General features: G+C 35.2%; 1 protein-coding gene across 4 annotated transcripts in view; it reads left to right on the plus strand.

The window, feature by feature from the left end:
• Window positions 1-3377: 3377 nt before the first annotated feature.
• Window positions 3378-21750, plus strand: part of Ctnna2 (catenin alpha 2) — a 940372-nt gene continuing 921999 nt past the window's right edge. For all 4 annotated transcript variants that reach the window (XM_076833066.2, XM_076833065.2, XM_076833068.2 and 1 more), the window contains exon 1: window positions 3378-3479. In XM_076833066.2, the coding sequence (XP_076689181.1) occupies window positions 3378-3479 (102 nt within the window). The remainder of the gene's footprint in view (window positions 3480-21750) is intronic.

The following is a 21750-nucleotide window of genomic DNA, read 5'->3' on the forward strand; positions in this document are numbered from 1 at the left end:
TAATTGCTTGATCTTGCATCAATGGTTTGATTGGGGGTTGACTGAACAGCTAGGTTTGGGTCCAACTGTATCTTAGATTCTGGTTTGCTCCATGTCTTTCTTTCTTTTTGAGCCAGTAATTATAAATGATTCTCATGACAGAAAGTAGTAGCATAGAGCGCAAGCCCAGCTAAGTAAGCACGTTCCCAGTGTCTACTCACATCATATTTTCTTGTGTTCCATTGTTCAATGTCAATGGCTCAGAGAATTATTCTTTTCTTATGGAAGTTAGGATAGGAAAGGAATGACTATTTACTGGGAAAAAAATCACCCAATCTATCTTAAAAACCTATAGATTTTCTTTGCCCTTTATACAATTAACAAATATTGAATGTACAACAGGATGACAGTCTCAGGAAATCAGCTTCATTGCATGTACTTATCATGGGGGCCACGTGCCCAATTGTCAGTTCTATGTACTAAGTATAGTTGCCTCTTTTCTTTGCTCTAGAGAATGCCTGACCTTTCTTTTTTCTACTCTTTTGTTCTTATTAGAACTCTGGAAGCAAAGATCAATAGGTGAATCTGGAAGACTATGGCTATGATTGCTAACCTGGAATAGAATAATTTTTTTTCCATTTTTATGTAATTTTAACTAGCCCAGGGCTTTGATGAGGAAATGTTTCTAATACAAAGTCTAGTACATATGGCAGAAAGCAATCAAGTATACTCAAAATAGCAGGACAGACACATTCCTTCTAGAAACAGCAGATTGTGAGGATTATACCAGCTCATGCACTGCAGCCAGGGAAGCTACTTATCTTTCTCTGCTCAATAGCTTAACATAGAGTTAAAGCTAAGATGCTCCTCAGAGGCTCTTCAATGGGAATCTTTGATATCAATATCCTGTGATTAGCAGTAGAGATTTTGTGGCCCACTTCTGCTCCTACTTTGGCTTTTGTTAATGTGGGAGTAACACAAATGGTGAAAAGATTATGGGGTAGAGACAGAGGAACTGGTTTTAGTCCCAACTATATTAAAGAAAGCATGACTAGGGAAAGTAGCACTCAAAGTTCTATGACTAAGTCTTCACCTTTGACAAATTCATCCTGTGTAAATTTTCATGCTTTTTTTGCTATTGAATGTTACCTGTGCCTTAAGAAATGACTAAGAAGATTTGTCCCCAAGGGAACAAATTAAGTTGAGTGATTTGTTCTTATTCTTTCAATTTTATATTTATAGGACCTCTGTAACCTTTAGGACTCAAGCTATGACTAATGCTGCTCCTTAGGCTCATAGACGGCTTGAAGGTTTTTGTTGTTGTTGTTGTTTGGGAATATTGCTCATTTTTGCTTGAATTATGCTAGCTTAGTGTTTCTGTTGCAGTTATGCCAGCGTTTTTGGTTCTCATTCCAGGATTTTCTGAGTATCAGTTTTGCGAAGTTATGTATCTGGAAATCTCTAAAAGACTTGGTATCTTCCTTGACCCACCATGTTGTGTATACTAGTATGCCCATGTTAATGGACATTCTCTATACAACCCCACCATGTCCTTTCCACCCTCATGTTAAAATGATGACTGGTTACTCAACTTTCCCAAGGATCTCCTTGTTCATTGTCACTATTATGCCACCCATTATTCCATCAGAGTTTGAAGAAGATTCTTAGGGAACTTCCCTAGAAACTTGTGATAACCCTCATAAATACTGGGCCCAAATCACTGAGATAGGGTCTGACCTGAGTGGGGATGAAAATACATGCCAGTGTGTGCAGGAAGCACCTGGCATCTTTATCCTGCCACAGCATGAGAAGGTGTGCTGCCCAGCAGCAGAATTCTGTGCCTGTTAGAGCTGCTCTGTGGAAGCTGTTAGTGTGAATGGGAAATGTGTAAAGTGTTTTTAGGTTTTTGGAGGATAGGCAGTATGTTAGTGCCAACTATTGTTGTTGTAAAGGAAACCAAATCTAAATCAGTCTGAAAAGTTGGATTGCTGTGCTTAGTTTATTTAAAACGTGGCATTTCAAAGAGTTAAAATACCAGCACACTGTGTCTTCACCTTCTTCTTTTTTTTCCTTCCCCCTAAAGCAATTCGGTTGGGTATTTTTGCCTAAAGATTTAGCTATAGGAGGGCCAGTGAAGAAGGATTTGGCTATTAGTGCTTATTGAGATAGACCTTCTTTGTGGTGCTAACTCTAGTAGAAATAATCATCTACACTGATTTATAAAAATGGAATTGAACAGAGACATTGATTTAAAGGAATAGAGGGCTGGGGATGTGGCTCAAGCGGTAGCGTGCTCTCCTGGCATGTGTGCGGCCCGGGTTCGATCCTCAGCACCACATACAAACAAAGATGTTGTGTCCGCTGAAAACTAAAATAAATAAATAAATAAATATTTTTTTTAAAAAAAGGAATAGAATAACCATGAACAGTTTGATTTATGGGGGAATTAAGGCAAATGATTTAGATCCAGTTTTGGGAATCTAAGATTGCCTGACCAGTGGTTACATTTCAAAATACATCCAGCAATTTCTTGACAAGAAAGAGACCCCTGATAGAATGAATACTTTATTATACAGTATGGCCAGGGCCACATTTAGTGCTTGATATGTGAGAGCCTGCTGCGTGCCTGTCAGTGAAACTTGGGCACTTGAGAGTGAAATAAATAACCTTATCAGATACTAATTTTATGGGACAAGAATGTAAATGCAGTGACTAATCAGAAAATATGTAAATAGCTACAAGCTCATTTTCAGAGTCCTTTGCAATGAATTTGCAAGATATCTTTGCTGTTTAAGAGAATGAAACCCTGTTGTCCCAAGCAGTTGATAACCTCAGTAGTCACTTATGAAGAAAACATTCAGTCTTTGTTAATGACATGGGGTCCTGCAATTTGGTGATAATAATGGATTTACTTTGCTTCACGGTAGTCTTGGTTGGTCCCCTCCAGACTGACTTCACTGTCCCTTCTTCATTTCTCACACTCAGGATTCATTGATCATAATGTGTATCATGCTGAGGCTTCATTGCTCCCTGGTTTGACTCTCTACCTTAACACCATAAGTTATATAATGGGAAGATCTAAGACTTTCCCAGAAAGCAGATAGGACTGTGGACTAAACGCTGGGTAAATGAAACAGTCCAGTGACAATTGGGTCCCTAAAGTTGGTCTAATGTGCACAGATGCTCAAGACACTTCCATTTTTCAATCTGATTCCAACATTCCACCTCCTACCACACTGGTTCTGGTTTCCTTATCTCTTACTGACAAGACTGGATCAAACACATAATCTTCAAATGTGTTGAAGTTTCAATGATTTGTTCATTTGGAACCCCTGCAGGAATAGTTTAACTTCCAAGACCATTATTTCTAACTGATAATGTGTGTTTCCGTAGGGAGCATGACTTCGGCAACTTCACCTATCATTTTAAAATGGGACCCCAAAAGTTTGGAAATCCGGACACTAACAGTGGAAAGGCTGCTGGAGCCATTGGTTACACAGGTAAGGGATGCTTTTCAATACTCGCTACATGTTTAGGGTTCTATTGTGATTCCATCATAATCATCCAAAGAAGTGAAAAATCCTTAAAAGACAATAAATCATGCTATAATACTGATTACTGAATATATATTATTTCCCGAACCTGTCTCATTACTCTATATATGATTTGAAGTGGCTTTTAAAAGCTATTTGTATGATTTTTGAAATTAAGTTGATGAGATAATTGAAGAGGGAAGGCCTTGGTGAAGGGGGCCCTCATTTGCTGTAATGAATTCAAAGTCTAAATAAACCATCCCTTGCTCAATTTCAAACACCAATGCACAGGTAGGAAAAACGATTGACTATTTAAGAGCAGTATTTATTGAATTACTTTTCTTTCAGTTCACAAGGCACAATTCATCTTGTTGGATGATGCGTTCCATTTTTGTGTTGTCACATTTGTTACATTTCTACAAAATGACTGTCAACAGGGAAAAAAAAATCCTCAGGATTTTAAGTTTTGAAAATTAATTTTTTTGTGTGTCTTGTTTTCTTCTATGTTAAGTCTGAGATTGTTGAAATATGAAAATTTATACTTTTTATGCTACATTTTTAGACAATTATTATAACAAATTAAGTTAGAGGCTATTTCTATTGGTTTTAGCTGTTGTAACAAATTATCATAAAGTTAATGGCTTGAAGCAATGAGAATTTATTGTATGGTGGCCTTAGAGGTCAAAAGTTCTAGAGTCAAGGTTTGGGCAGGGCTGTATTCTTTCTGGAGGTTATAGCAGAAAACCATTTCTTTGCCTTTTACAGTTCCCAGAAACCGGTGGCTTTCTTTGGCCTCTTGCTCCATATTCAAAGAGAGTAATATACAGCATCTTCAAATTTCTTTCTTTCTCTGACCTCTGCTTTTTTTCTCATATCTGCTCTTTGACAGTGACCCTCTGGCCTTCTTCCACACAGGATTCTGTTATTATGCTAGAAAAATCTCCTCATCTCAAGATCCTTAACTTAGTCACTTCTGAAAAGCCCCTTTTGCCATTTAAGGCAACTTGTGTACAGTTTCCAAGGATTAGAACATGGATATTTGAGGGTGACCACTATTTAGCCTGCCACAGTCTGTCTACAGGCCCCCCAAAACTTATATTTCTTCCCATGAGGAAAAAATATTCAGTAGATACCCAAGTCCCCCAAAGTCTCGATCCATTATAGCATCAAGTCCAAAATCTCACCTAATTTCAATATGAAAGTCTTTCTGACCTGAAATTAGCTATAGGTAAGAATCTGTTTGTTATCTATCCTTGATCAAAGTTCCTCTTTGTGCCTGTGAAAGTACAGAGCAAATTATATGCTCCCAAAGTGAAGTGGTGGGACAGATTAAAGATAGCAGTTACCAATGTTTCATTTCAAAAAGGAATAAAGTGCAAGGGAAAAAAGTTATCAGTCTCAAGAAATTTAGAAATCCACCTGGACAGTTTTAAAGGCCTGTGAATAACCCTGTATCCTCAGGAGCTGGGTCTGTAACCTCGGTATCACTTCTTTTTCATAAAGGGCTGCACAGGTTATCACTCATCCCTTACAGGTGGAATTTGGGGAGCCTAACCTTTTTAAATTTGACTCTTTTCCTTTCTATTTCCATCCACATTGACAGTGTTTCTACTGATAATCCCAAGAACTCTGTGATTTTCTCATGTGTATCTGAAATTTGTTCCATGAGAAAATAGTCTGTTTCACAGATCTTTCTTGGATAATTCCATCTCCATTTTTTCCCATTATTGAAATGGCTTAGGGAGTTCTTGAATCACATGCCTGATCTCTTCACAGAAGCCTCTATATGACTGAATGCTCTGAGCTTTTTATCCTTACAAGGCACTAGCAGAACATTATTCAGTCATGCGATTGGCTTTCTTTCCAAGCATGTTTTCCTGAAAGTGAGTCTTCTAATTTTAGTGTCTTCTGCAATCTTTGCAGAGTGAGAATTTTCCCAATCATCAAGTCCTGATTCCTTTGAGCTTAACAATTCTCCCTTCTGTTTACCTCTTTTCTCTTACATTTTGCTTTAAGCAGTAAGAAAAAAGGCCACTCCTTCAACACTTTGCCTAGAAATATCCTCAGCTAAACATCTAAGTTCATCACTTAAAATTCTATTTTCTTGACTTTGGAGGAACCAATTCAGCTGAGCCTTCTGCCACTATTTAATAAAGATTTCCTTTCTTCTAATTTCTGATAACATGTTCCTTATTTCCTTCTGAGTCCTCACCAATGTCTCTTTTAATGTCCATATTTCTACCAATCTGTTTATGATAATTTAAGTATTCTCCAAGATGACAAAGGTTTTCTGTACTGAGCTCCTCACTTTCTTCTAAGCTCTCACAAGCCAAGCATTTAACATCCATGTTTTTTAAAACAATCTGGGGAAATCTAGAATTTTTCTATCATGCTTTTCAAAATTCTTCTAGCCTTTGCCCCTTACTAATACAACAGCTCCCTTCTACTAAAATACCTAAAATAGTATTTATTACCATGAGATTCCCACTTTCTAGCTTCAAAAATATTTTACTTTCTAATTGCTGCTATAACAAGTTATCATTGTTTTATTTAGCAGCTGAAAACAATATAAATTTATTATCTCATAGTTCCAAGAGTGAGAAGTCTCCCCCAATTAAGGCTTTTGTAGGGCTGTATTCCTTAAGGAGGCTCTACAGAATCATCTAGTTTTTGCTGTTTTCTGTGCCTGGAAACCACCTGCATCCTTTTTGCAGCACCTTCCTCCTTCTTCGTCCATCTCCTTCCTCCACAGAGCCAGCTGCACAGCACCCCTAGATGATTCTCTCTCTCTCTCTCTCTCTCTGACTTCAGCTTCTATTGTCAGACTTCCTTCTCTGACTCTTCACTGTCTCTCTCTTATGAAGACCTTGAGATAACATTGGGCCCACCCAGGTATTCCAGTGTACTCTCACTATCTTTACACTTTAATCACTTCTGTAAAGTCCCTTTTGCAGATTAAGGTAATACACTAATAGTTTCAGGGCTTAGATGTGGACATCTTCATATTTTAAATGGTGAAATATTTCATTACATTAATGCATATTTTCCATTTGGTTATGATTCTTGTTAGCTCTATAAAAATTTCTCTAAGGGGTTTGGGGTATTATGTAGCTCAGTGGTAGAATACTTGCCGAGTATGCTGAAGGCCCAGGTTTGATCCCTAGCATTGCAAAAACAAACAAACAAACAAACAAATGCTCCACATAAACAGAAACAATAATTTCTTTAAGAAATACTAATACCAATAGGTTCTTGTTTGGTAATATATTGGCTGCCTACTCTGATTATGGTTTGTTGACCAGGCTAATCCATGGATTCTTTATTAGTGCATAGCACTAAGCATAAGATTGAGGAAAAGCACTTCAAAAATGTTTAACAATCTGACAAAGTAATTTTGTATGTTAAATTTAAAAATAAAATTTTTGAAGTTGGATTTTTTTTCTATTTTACAAAATTTTAAGTATTCCCTTTGTTATATTTCAAAAGCTTTGATTTATAAGATTTTAGAATTATAAGAATACAATCTTTCATCATGGATTGTTTGTGAAAGTCTAGTTTAGGAGATATTTTGGAGTTAGCAACTATCTGATGTGAAATATACTTTCATGAGAACAGCTGAAAACTGAGAGTAGCCTTTTCTTAGTCTCTAAATTTCCCTTTCAGAGTACATGTAAATTTATATCAGAGAGGTTGAAGTAACAAGTGTGTGGCATAAAGCAAATGTTGAGTAAGGGTGGTTTTCATATTTTTCTATTTTAATAGAAGCAACATATGTACTATATATTTAGGCTCATACTAGTCATAAGCCAATACTCGATAAGTATGATACAGTGTTATACTACCATTAATTTCTTAAGTTTTATATATTTATATTTTTCTTTTAAATTTGGCCTATCAAAACAATCACACATATATGATTACAATTAAAATTTGTTGACATTCCCATGTATCTCTTAGTCCAAGTATCTAAAGTTCTTTGGTCAGATAAAAACAGTGTATTATTTTTTTCAAAGTAATAAAAGTACATGAATAATTCATATTTGTTCACTTTTGTTCAATTAATATGGTAGAATGCTTAAAACTGTTGAGTTTTACAGTGAGTTATCTTGGCAACTACTCTTAGCATCCCTTCAGTGTCTCCTAATAGCTATATGTTTTATTGTACCTATTGTTCCTGTCTTGATTTTAAAAAATCTTCCACAAGTGTGATTTTTGTGATGGAAGCTTTACATGGTATTATTTCCCTGTAATATTATGGCTGTGTTATCAAAACAGATCACTCCCTACCCTGGATTGAAATCTTAATGTTAGGACTGATGTGACTTAATTCTTGGAGGACATGACTAAGAAAAAAAAGAGAAAGAGATGTGGAAATATTAGATTTACACTCCATAAATAATATCTAAAGCAAAATGTGGAACTGAAAGAAAAAAAATTATATCAAAGCCATTTGTATCAAACACATTCACTCCACTGTCTGAATTGAAGAACAATTCATAGCAGTATATAGCAACATAGTGTGCCCTTAGCTATCCCAGTTTCTAGTAAGGATGGCTAAGAAATGAAATAAAAAGTGGAAGTGTTCATAGTGAAAGTCATCTGCTGTGATAAGAAAAAAATGGCATAAGGAAATTACTATTATGTATATTTAAAATATTCAACAAAATTTTACCTCACTTCAAAGTGTATGAGGATTACACATTTATCTTTGTATGCTCACATGGCTAAATTCCTTTTGGAGAAATTTTGCATTATTGAATTCATGAAATTGCAAATGAGAAGGAATTCATTCTAGGAAATTTAGTCCTTGAAAAAGATACCCAAACATTTTAATAAATTGAAAAAAATAAGGATTTTTAATGTATCATATTTTTATAATAAGTTGTACTGTGGAACCAGTATTATTAGGTAGCTTCCTGAGAAAATGTTTTTAAAAATTAGAAAATTTAGTAGCCCTCTTAGATAACTCTTAGAACCAAAGGGAAATTACAAATGATATGTAAGTTACTGAAAAGGAGCATTGCTTCTTTACAAAATATACACACCCAGTAAAATCTATGATCAATAGAGTATTTTATCTTTAAATGCCTTTGCTATTAAAAACAGATAGAAGTAAATACTCCTTTTAAGAAATTAGAAGACTAATAGTGGGCCTGGTGCACACCTGTAATCCCAATGGCTGGGGAGGCTGAAGCAGGAGAATGGTCAGTTCAAAGCCAGTCTCAGAAACTTAGTGAGGCCCTAAGAAACTCAGAAAGACCCTATCTCAAAATAAAAACCATTTAAAAAGAGCTGGGGATATGGCTCAGTAGTTATGCATCCCTGGGTTCAATCCCAATACCAAAAATAAACAAATAATTAAATAGTAACCAAAAATAATAGTGAAAGAAATTAGGAAAACAGTAAACAATAAAAACTGGATTCACTATAATATAAAACAAAAGCAAACAGGATTGGATGAATTTTCAAAGTTGATTCTTCTTTAAATGGCCAATGAAAACTTTTCAAAACATGAATTATGGAAAATGTATAGCAAAAGAAGATATAAAATTTTGATGAGAAAGAAGCAATAAGCCCAGGAACAAGAGAGACACAAAGAAACACTGTAGAACGTTACATGTTATCTACATTGATGAAATATGCACACCCAAAGGAAGGAGTGAGTTCTTAAAAAATTAAATTACCCAAAGGTTTACAAGAGCAAATGGGAAACTCAAATAAGGCCATATAAATATTGGTAAGCTGTATAAAGATATGTTGTTTTAAAAAGATTTGGGACAGGTGGACACATAGCTGAATATTATCAGACATTTAAAAGAATGGATAAGTTCAATGTTATTAAAACTGTTTAACCACAGAAAAATATGAAGAACTCACAATACATTTTTTGACAATTACAATTTTAATGTTAAAATTTGAGATACTTTAAAAATCTTTTTCTTTAATGGACAATGATGATTCTATCTCATTTCTAAGTTTAAATGTAAAATAAAGTACATAAAATATTGATAACTAGCTCAGAACAGGATATCAAAGGATCAATATATTTGTAACAAAATAAGATTATAAAAGAATATATTGGTGGCCTATGATATGTCACAATTAAAAATTGTTCAAGATATCAACTGATTATACCATCAGATACTAAAAAAGCCAGCTAATAGAATTTTATAGTAATTTCTAATAAAAAAACTCTTAAGAATATAAATTAATTACAGCAGTGCTTTACCACTGAGTTACATCTACAATTTCTAAAATGTTTTTATTATGAGACATGGTCTCATTACATTGTCAAGGTTGATCTCAAACTTGTGATCCTATTACATCACTCTCGAGAAAGAATCACTGGGATTACAGGCATGTAAAATATAGATAATAATTTATAACTCATAAGATTACTTAAGGGTTAAATGAGACTGAGCTCCAAAAGGCCATAGAAATTCTTAACACCATGCTTACAGTGATCCAGGTTTGCTCTTATTACTAAATTCTTCACTACTTGATAGTAATGGCTTTCTACTTACTAGAACATGGTTCCATGCCTAATATTCATTTTGATATTTTCTTTGGAATAAAAAGTTTAATGGGGATTTATAAAATGAATAATTTACTTATTAGAGTTAATCAAAGACAATGAAAAGCAGAAACCTCTAAAGATATTGAGAATTTAACCTTTATCATTAGTAACCTAATGAAGCACAGGTGAACACAGTGGGACAAAATAGAATTTGCTGGAATTTTCTCCCATATTTCTATATAGAAAGGTGAATCTACCACTAAGAAATAACACTAAGGATCTGCTAAAATAATCTGATTGATATTTAATGAACTGCCCTAAATTGGCCTGATAGGAAAGAAACCTCCTGAGAGGAGGAACTCTCTTTAATCATTTCCAATCTTATTTTGAGTGACGTCTGTGGATGCCCCTGTGAAGTTAGACCCTGGTGAATTCCACAGTTGAACCTTTTAAAATTATACTTAAAAAGTTAATAATGATCTCAAATGCTTAATGAGTAGAAATTTGTGCACTTTCGAATTTTTAAATTTAGTTTTATAATTTAAAAGAGTACTTGATTTTTCCTTTCTTTCTTTACTGATTTGTTATAAAAGGAGTTATCTTTTTGTGACTCCCAATAATACTTAATTCCCTTGGTGTTTTTAAAATCAGGAAAACTGGAGGTTTATATTTAAAATCAGGAGATATAGAACTAAAGAGTGATTCCAGAAATAAGTGAAATGAAATGAAAGAACTTCTAAGATCTGACCAGTTTTCCTTGCCTTTTTGTTAACCCTTTATGATTGACAAAACATAACATTTTAGGTAGAAATTTGCCAAAACAATCAAAGTTTATGATGATTTTTTATTGTTCCCTTTTCCCATCTATCCAGAAAATATTGAGAAGCACCTTAATTCATGGTTTATTCATGAGATTCAATGATTAATACATTTGGGTGGTTTCCATGGTAACACAATAATGTACTGTCCCCCATTTTTATTTACTTAACTATTCATACTAGTTTCCATTTTCATTTTCAGATATTTTTCTTGCTTATAAGAGTTTCATCTTATCTGGGTTTACCCAGGGGCACACATTAAGTTGCTGAGGTTGGCTTTGAATTTAGAATCCTCCTGCCTCAGCCTCCAGAGTCATTGGAATTACAGGCATGTGCCACCACTCCCAGAATCTTATGTGTATTTAAAAGAATTTGGCGGGGAGGGGGTGAATGCACCATCTCAATACCATAAGTCCCTTTAGAACTTCCCTCTTAAATACACACACACACACACACACACACACACACACACACGCACACACATATGTATGCATGTGCTGGGTATGATGATGTATGCCTGTAATCCCAGCAGCAAGACCCGGTCTCAAAAAATAAAAAGGGCTGGAGATGTGGCTCTGTGGTTAAGTGCCCTTAGGTTCAATCAATCCCTAGTACCAATAAATGTGTATATATATATATATATATATATATATATATATATACATACACACACACACACACACACACACACACACACAAATTTTTTTCACACACATATATTAATAATAGGGTTTGAATACAGCTAATTTACCTTAACGCATGTTATTGTTTAATTGAAAAACTTAAATTTTATACTGTTTTACTTATGTTTTTATCTCTTAATATGAACATTTCTTAATTTGCTGTTTTCACAGAAGAGACATATACCTCAAGTAGTTATTATATTAAACATATTTCTTCAAATTGAGGTCATGTGGTAGATCATTTGGCAGTTATTGTTTGCCACTTCTGAAATAGGAGTTTAATCAACTGGTATGTAGTCTGGAGTTAGATTAATTTCTGTTTGGGGATTATGCTCGGTGTTTTAATGTCTGCCACCAGATGGGAGTGATGCTCTGTCTGTTATATGGCCAGCTGTGTTGGCCATGTTTTGAAACTTGATTAATGTACAGAGCCCTTTTAAACAGAAGGAAAAAGAAGTCCCAAATCTCAAAATGGGCTAACGCTAGTGTCAGCGTGGCACTATGTAAAGTACCTATGCTTAGCCATAAATAATTTTACAACATAAGTACAAAAAACAAAAGAGAACTTCAATTTGATGGATGATATGGTTTTGCTGGATGAAATCATTGCATGTGACCTTTGTGGGTGGCGACTGCACAAGTAAAAAGCCTTTCCTGTTTGGCACATGCACACCACTCTGAGCCATGTGACACATCACTTCTCTCCCCACCTTATTTAGGACCAACTACTACAAATCACATCTGTGGAGTACACCGTGGTCCAGGCAACACATGCCTTTCCTCTTTTCTTATTATCCCAGGAAACCAAAGTGGAGGATTTAAGCATTAAGATGGGCTAGGAACTAACTTCCTTTAATAATGACACAACTAACTTCAGTATTTACTTTCAAAACTTCCTAGTTTAAATACACTATTTCATTAGTGCAAATAAAATAAATTCCACTTCTTAGAAGATAAATGTCTCAAGTACTGTGAAATGAGTGTGTTCTGTATATATTTATATTCTGAAAATAATCAACTACTCAGTTTATTATTTTCCTGATTTTAATTTTGGAAAGAGTTTTGAGTTTTCATCTTTACTTTCTTAAGGTCCAGCTCACCTCTTCTACTTTCTCCTATAAGTAACACTGTGGGGATCGCTGAGGGGTTTAGTCCAAGATGTTGCACTGTCTTTCCTACATTGTCTTCGTTGGATTCTTGTCGGTACTTCAAAGTCCTCACTGCTCTTGCCTCCGGAGGGGGAGGAGATCCTCTCCAAGAAAGTGCAGCTGACCTCAAATAATTCAGAACCAAATGAAGAGAAGAGGATGCTGATGCTTCTTGTGTAGCTGCTAAGTGCCTCCTGTCATCCTAGGTACTTCCAGCAGTTTTCAATAACTCCTTGCTTCAATGTAATACTGTCAATATTATTTTCTTAGAGGTGGAAAAAGAGAAATTTAGATCATATAACAAAACTTCTAGGTTGAGTTAGGTGGAGTTTCTCTGAATCTCTTAAGGGAAGCACAGACTGAAAATAATGAAATCTCTAGTACATCCACCACAGAGAATGTGTAGAGTGAAAAGGGAAGAGAGGATGAAATAAATTAACGGTGAGAAGGAAACAACTCACTATATTAAATAGCTAGAGGAAAAAGAAGCAAAAGAGGAAAAGCATGGATTCCTACAGTGAAGGTGTGGTACCTTTTCTTGTTTCTATCACCTAATTCTGGTTCCAACCTGCTGTTTGCTGACACGCATACATGGCTTAAACAAGTTCCACAGTCCAAGGAAAAAAGTTAAGCTAAAGACACATTTTCCTTATTAAATGGCTAATGCATATGTATACTCCAGCTTAGCAATAACTCTTTTATCTGGTTAGCAGAAAAATCAGACCTGAACTGTTTTCCTTCTTGTGTATTTTTCATTTCAGTGAATACTTAGCCACCATTTTCAATAAAAAAATGGAATTTAAAATTAAGTTTATAAATGAAAGTCATGTCAGAGAAGAATAATGGTATTTTTATGTGCTTGAAATAAGATAATTAGTGAAATCTTATGCATACTAATTCAAAAATTTCAAGGAACAAATTGAGGGAGGTTAGGTAGCAAAATTGTTCCTAACAATATTGGACAGTATAGAAATCTTATCTGAACAAGAGACCAAAAAATCCATTATACCAAGCATGAGAATGCCTAGCAAGTGACAGAATTACTTTTACTCAGGAAGCCCTCAACTGGCAAAGTAATTAAAGCTTGTCTGATACCTGAGCTGAAGGATAGGGGCATGTCAACATACCTACCTTCAGTTTCTGTCCTCCCGTAGAAAGAAGAAAAGGTAAGCTTTGTTTCCACATAATTAAGGAGGGAAGGCCAGTGAAAGCAATGGGAAATCTAACCAGAAATTTTTCTTTCATTCTGAAAACAAAACTCTCAGTCATTCCTCTGACATGGATACCATGGCTTGGGCATCACTGTGATGGGGTTTCTTTCATACCCCAGTGTCTAGGCCTTCTGTCTTTGCTTTACCATGTGTCTCTGCATAGGCTTTACATGTTCATGTTGTTCAGTGTTTAGAATTGGTAAATTCTTATTTTCTTTCTGCTGCCTTTTCTCCACCAGTGATTCTACCCATCCTCGTGGCTTTTCATATCATAAGTATGCAGACAACACTGAACTATACATCTTCAGTTCACTGAGATGATTCCTATTCTCACCTCTAAGGATTCTTCTTAGTTCTTATATTCTCAGAGCTGCTTACCTGTCTCCAACTCTGCTGCTGAAGTGCTGGGCCCCAAGCTCTCTCTCATTATGACCAATATAGTCATTTCTCAAATAATCCACCAGTCCTGCTTCTGTTGCCTGCCTGTGTATTCTCTATACAGTAACCTGAATAGTCACTGAATACAATGCATAATTTGGTCATATCATTCCTGTGTATAGGAACCTACAATTGACTGTATTTTTAGGATAGAATGAAATCTCCTGTTTCTTAATTTGCATCCTAACAATTGTCCAATGCTGGTTGGCCTTCAGTCTCCATGTTCAGGCCACAGAGTCCTTTCAAGTTTTTGAGCAGTGCAAATGTTGCTCCCTTTGCATGGGCTAACTCCACTCTTCTGTTGCCTGGACTGACCGACCCCCTTACATTTTTCAGCTTTTATGGATCATTTCCCTGGTTTCACAGAGAATGTTCCTGATAAATAATAAAAAATAAATAAATAAAACAATATAACACATGACTTCTGCTGCAACTCATGTATGCTTTACTATTACTTTCAGAGATCTTACCACCATTTGTAATTCTCTTGTGGTTTTGTGTGTATTTTCTCTGACTTCTACAGTAGATGAGAAGCTCCATGAGGATGAGGAAAGTGTCAGTCTAGTTCATGTATTTATCTCCAGTATCTTACACATGGAATATATTTGTTAATAGTTGTTTAATTATTAAACCCTTTCTTTAAAAAGTTGCAATGTGTGTATTTTCTTTTGCCTGCCTCATTATTCTAAAACTAGTTAGTAGTTAAGAGTAATTATATGTTGCAGTATTTGTTTTATGAAGATGTTGACAATTTTAGCGATTGTTTGTTGTGGGATTTCAAGGACAAAAATATTCATTAGCTTTTAAGAATATATATCAGCGTTTTAATACCCAGTGGCCACACTAAGCAAGTACATTTTGTTTTCATATATTTAAATCTGTAATCTTTTATCTTCATAAAAAAGGCACAGGCAACGATACATGTTGGCGAGGATGTGGTGAGAAAGGTACACTCATACATTGTTGGTGGGACTGCAAATTGGTATGACCACTTTGGAAAGCAGTATATAGATTCCTCAGGAAACTTGGAATGGAGCCACCATTTGAACCAGCTGTCCCACTCCTTGGTTTATACCCAAAGGACTTAAAATCAGCATACTACAGAAATGCAGCCACATCAATGTTGATAGCAGCTTAATGCACAATAGCTAAACTATGGAACCAACCTAGGTGTCCTTCAATAGATAAGTGGATAAAGAAAATGTAGTATATATATTCAATGGGATATTACTCAGTTTTAAAGAAGAATGAAATTATGGCATTTGCCAGTAAATGGATGGAGTTAGAGAATATCATGCTAAGCCAAATAAGCCAATCCCCCAAAACCAAAGGCCTAATGTTTCCTCTAATATATGGGTACTAATTCACAGTAAGGCAGGGGGTGGGGCACTAGAAAGAATAGAGTTATCTTAGATTAGGTAGAAGGAAGTGAAGAGAGGGGATGGGGATAGGAAGAATAGTAGAATGAAACAGATATTATTATTTTATGTATATATGTGACGGCATGACCTGTGTGATTCTACAACATGTACACTCAGAAAAAATGAGAAATTATGTCTCATCTATGTATGATACATCAAAGTGCATAAATACATTCTACTGTTATGTATAACTAATTAGAACAATTTTTTAAAAAAGGCATAGAATGCATATATATTCTATAGATATTCCATACATATATGTGTAACCCATAGAAAAATCAATGTGTTTCACATTCAATACATACATATTCTCTGTGTGTGTTTGTGTGTTGTGTGTATATATTTATGTAGAGAAAATTAATGCATCTTTTCACATTGATTCTAAATAATCTATGTTTTCTTTATGAAAAATAACCTTGCTGACCCTCCTATTTAGTGGAAGCTTCCTTCTCAATGAGTACTAATCAAAGGCATTTATGGGCCTTAAATACAATGTTGGGCAAAATAATCTTTGTCAAAGATTTTTAAAACATTATGAACTTCCTTTTATCCAACCTGGCATCTGAATACAGGTAACAGACATAGCAATTATCACTTCTGTGGCACTTAGTTGTGTATTCAAATAAATCTTCCCCTGACTACTTCTTGGCCCTAGTTGCAATATTTCACAAATTAAAGTTCAATAGTCTCAGGTAAATTTGAATATCAGACAAATAACAAATTATTGTGTATTATAATTGTGTCCCATGCAATATTTGGACCATATTTATACAAAAAAATTATTGTGTCAACTCTGAAAACACAGTTGCTTTTATTGCTAATTTGTAAGTTCTAGATAGTGCTGAATTTTGTGTTTCAAGAGATTTTTTTTATAGCAATGTGAGAAAGAAGACATGGAGATATTGTTAGTCTTGGTTTTTCCAGAATAATTTTTTGAACAATTTAAGTTCAAATTCTTCTACAAGGTCTTTCCTCATTTGTATTTCTTCTTTTCTCTCTCTCTTTTGCCATCTGCCTTTATTCCTACTCTCAATCCTAAAAGTACTTCTCTTAATCTCTGTAACTCTGTGGTGTCTCATTTTACATGTTCTTGGGAATTCTCTGCTCTTCACTTGCCATACGCTGGCTAGCACCTGTGCATCCTTTAGTTCTTAGATGCTGCTTTCTTTAGCTTTTCTGACACCCAGGTAACTGGGCTAGTTTTCCACTTTACTCCCAGGGTGTCCTGCAGTTCCCCTTTCAGGTATCATCCCACATGATTTAATTCTTGGCATTAAGTGCATGCTGTGTGTCTTTAAGTATGTATGCATGTTTATGTTGTATTTCTGACTCATAAGACCACAAATTCCATGCTCTGAATATCCTTCTGTTGGCATGGCAATATAATGACGATTTAATAAATTTCGGTTGAGTGACTTAAATGATGAATATTTTTGCTGACACAATAAGTGCCCTCCTCTGGAGAAATGGGACTCCGTCTTGCTCTCAGTCTTATTGTCTCTCTTCACCAAGGTAGGACTCCAAGCACAGGAGGACTAGCATGCAGTTTTCTGGAACCACTTAATTGCAATTATTTATTAGATTATACTATCTTTGAAAAGTGTATTTTTAAAACAATTATTTTTATCGTTGTAGATGGACAGCATGCCTTTATTTTATTTGTTTTTTTATGTGGTGCTGAGGATCCAACCCAGTGTCTCACACATGCTAGGCAAGTGTTCTGCCACTGAGCTACAGTCACAGTCCTAAAAAGTGTTTTTTTTTTTTTTTTTTTTTTTTTAATTAATGGGACTGGGGAAATATCATTTTTACTGGTCAATTTTTTTACTAGTAATTTTGTGCTTTATGATGCCAACAGTGTTGGTAATTGTTGCCATATTATTTCTTAGGCTTAAAAAAAAGAAAGGGAGAATGGAAAATATGCTTGATTTTTAAAAGATCTCCCGTAGCATGTTAATTAAGTTTAAAAATGAAAAAATGTTTAAATTACTTGAATATGATGTTATTACAAAATATAGCTATTTTTGTAAATGTGCTATGGAGCCCTATGGTAATGGCTGAGATGGTAATTTTGTTCTAAACTGCCGTTTTCAATGGCTTATTTAACACGAATTCCCAATTTACACTGTTGACTGAAACTTCTCAAGCTTGTTTTCATCCCCTAGGGAATTTTGTATAGAGAGGAGACAAAAAATCCTGTTAACTGACTTACTCAAGCATGGAAAAAATGATTTTCCCCCAACTATTAAAAATTTTGGAATATTTTGGTGATTTGCTCAGTTCTAAATGGTTTCCAAAGTTTATTCTTCACATGGGCATCTTTCCCAGGAAGGACAGGCAGTGTGATTTAATAAAGTGTCTAAAAATTTAACATAGGTAAACATTATAAAATATTAAAATATTAATTGAGGAACATTTTTTTAATTCAGCGTGGCTCATGTTGTATCACTTTGGTAGACTGTTATTAAAAGAATGCCAATTTTATTTTCTTTTGAAAACTACTCTTTATCAATAGGTAGACAGTTTGTTAATAGAATTTATGGCTGACTTTATGTCATGGGATTCCCTTTACTATTTTAATTTGCATTATTTGTTCCATTCTATTCATTGTCAGCTTTTCACTATTCTGTCATGTACTCAGAAGCCATGGAATCTGGTTATTGTAGTTTGTATATGCTTCCTGGAATTTTCATGACTGTTCAGAAAGTCATAGATATTCAACCACACTAATCTGGGTAATGCTTGATAATGCTGAGATAGATTTTTCTGATATCACTTTAAATTTTTTACATAGAATCTGAGATAGGTTGCAAGGTGGCTAATTGACGTGTCTGCCAAGATCAGAGTGGAGAGGAGTAACTTCTACAGTAAAAAAATCCAAAGAAGAATAAGGTTAATTTTGTAAAAAGCTTTTTACTGTAGTTTTACCTGGTCTGAATGCTGTGGCAGAAACCAGGGAACTGGTTACATACCCGTTTATTCTTTGTGTTCAGAGCTTCACTACTTTCCCCAACTTTACCTGCACGTAGATGCAGACATTGAGCATGAGAGATGCATATTCCTCCCAGTCCCAGCCCAGGAAAGCCTCTTAAGTGTCCCCATTGGCTTTTGACTTTTTAAGGCTTCACGCAGATGAAGATAGTGCCAAAACCACATGTTGAAGCTGGTAGAGACTAAAGATGAAAGAAGTTTGGAAACCTGAACCCTGAGCTGAGAGTACCCACTTCAGACAGAGGGTCTAAATATGAAACAGGAAGGGACATCAAAGTTTTGATTATGTTCAAAATGCTGTAGGTCCTTAAACCACTGAAATTTTGAGTATACTTGTTGCAGCAGCAACTACCATTGCTCCTCTAACTTCTTTATTATTATAACGTAGATCGGAATAACAGTCTCTTATAGAAGGTCAAAATATATTTTTCACTTATGTAAAAGTCCAAAGTAGATTAACGAGGGGGTAGGTTGCTGCTTTCCTCAAACTAGCTCAGGGGTTCAGGGATCCACTGTGTTGCTTATACATCTTGCCATCAACCATTCTCTGGGATTCATGCTGATCTTTGTGGTTTTTAGTCACTCCTCACCACCATACTCATGTCTCAAATCATCAGAGGTGGAAAAAAAATGCAGGTGTGTCCTTTTCTTCAAAGAGTAAAATCTAGATATTAGACTTATCCTTTCTAATCCCATCTCATTGGCAAGCACAAAGTCACATAGCTAAGCCTTGCTGCAATAAAGGCATCAACGTCATGGTTCTATTACTTAAAAGGAGGAAAGACATAATGGGTATTGTGGGAAGACTAGCCATCTCTGTGGCACACATTATTGAAATGAATTTTTGGTGCATATCTGAGGACCTACCACCTGAGGACCAATGGAATCAAACTTTTCTATTTTGGCCTCTTAAGCATGAGACACCTTCTCTCAGCCAACAGTACCTCACTACCTTGATTTTATGACGCTTCAGTTTAGATCTTTTTCAATGGATTGAGATCATCTTTGAACCAGTTGTGGTTATGCATGGAAAGCCAACGTCACCACAAACTTTGGAACTCTTTCTCAAAGTGCATGTGTGGGGAATGAATTTCCCTGGACATACTTACAACCTATAAAAATGTATTATTCTTATGGTCTCCCTTTATAGGTTTATCTGTCTCCTGAAACTAGCTGAGCCACTTTGACATGACCTGAGGACAGGAATTATTTATTGACAATGAAATCAATGTCACATTTACTTTTTTTTTCTGTGAAGGATATTTGTTAATTTTATGTAATTCCTAATTTTCCCAAATAGAAGAAATACAAAATTGCTATCTCTCAGAATTAAAGCTTTAGTTTTGTCCTTTGACCACCTTATATTTAGACTTCCTAAATTCAAATGACAAAGGAAGGATTCACTTAATTCTTTCCTTCTACAGATGTTTGTAAAGGAACTGAAAGTGATTAAATGATCAGAAATTTAAGGCCAATAGCAAGAAAATGGTACACAGAGGATGGAGGTGGACTTCTGTTTAGGACTTAGATTTAGAGCAGAAAGAGGTTTCAGGGATACCTTTTTTTTAGTGTTCCCTGATACTTTAGTTTAAAATTGAAATTTTAAATATTTTGTCTGAGTAGTGGTAAATTGGAACTATAACTCAATTTTTGGAAAAAGTACCGGTATTAGAGTCTGTGTGATGTCTCTATTCCTACTTCCCATTCATGTTTAGCCAAGTTTGTTCTTCTCCATGTAACCCCCTTTCCTGTCCACAGACACCTCTTATACTCAGTGTATTTCAGGACTTCTTCTGCAGGATTGCATGCTTTACTGCAACTCAGGTCTGGGTGAACAATGATGCTCCAACTTTCCCAAAAGAACAAGCCTCCCTCTTTATAGTCAGTGTTCAGTAAATAACCATGAGAAGATGTGGTAGCATTCAGTGGGTCTGTCTATGGAGATTAATTTCTTCAGAAATGTAGTTGTGTAGACAGGGTGAGGAACTGAGAACAAAGCAAGGCCCATGCATTGGAGATATCCTAAACCAGGGCTTGGAAAGTCCTTGGGAGGTGCTCTACAGAAGAAGCTAAACATAAGAACATTTTGGTCTTAGTTTTGATTCCCTGCTAATAAACAAATGATCTTTAGGAAATTACTCTGGGCTTTTTTTTTTTTTTTTTTAATACTTATTGACTTCCTTGATGAGACAAAACCTGTTCCTTTAAAATGCCTTAGATCTAAGCTTCCATAAATGTGAGCAGCTTTAGAGACTGAGCCAACATATTCTAGAATTTGTGTGGCTTTGTCAGCCCCATGATTAATATCCTACTCCTGAATTCTGGTATTTAAATTTTTGCTTCCGGAATTCTCTGTCTCTTAATTCCAGTTGAGGAAAATCAATGATAAATACTATTACTATCTATTACCAACAGAAGCTGCAAACGTCTGATGCCCCCTTCTCTTGGGTGCCACTAATTCTCTCCTAAAACAGGCAGAGATAGACAAGTTATGTCTTTGTGCAGCCTGATTTGCACTGGAGACATCCGGATGTTCGGTTCTGTGATTCTGACACACAATGAGAATGTGTTAATTCAAACAATGTGATAATTCTTCAGATTTCTAGGAAACAAAAATCAACTAAAAACAACAGAATGTTCAGTAATCAAACTAGAAGTTTCCTTCTGCATTGTGTGGTCAAATCAAAAAGCTGCTGTGATGTGCAGGTTGGGTGATTCACAGAGTAAAACCTATACCACTCATCCTCAGACTTGATTCTCAAGGTCATTATTTCTAATGATGAAGCAACCAAATTGAAAAAGAAAAGAAATTAGACAGCAATTTCAAATGATAGGCCTGTGAGAAGAAGAAATCAAGATTAATGAGATTCTACAAAAGCAGAGTGTCTTAAATTTAAGACTTGTCAGGGGACATCAGAACATATTAGAAAAACAAGACAAAGTTAGCAGTTAGCAAAGAGGAAGTAAAAGAAGTTAATAAAAGTTTTGTGAAGAATTGTAATGTTTGAGAA

Source organism: Callospermophilus lateralis, chromosome 14 (assembly GCF_048772815.1).
Source record: "Callospermophilus lateralis isolate mCalLat2 chromosome 14, mCalLat2.hap1, whole genome shotgun sequence".
In the NCBI taxonomy this organism is placed as follows: Eukaryota; Metazoa; Chordata; class Mammalia; order Rodentia; family Sciuridae; genus Callospermophilus; species Callospermophilus lateralis.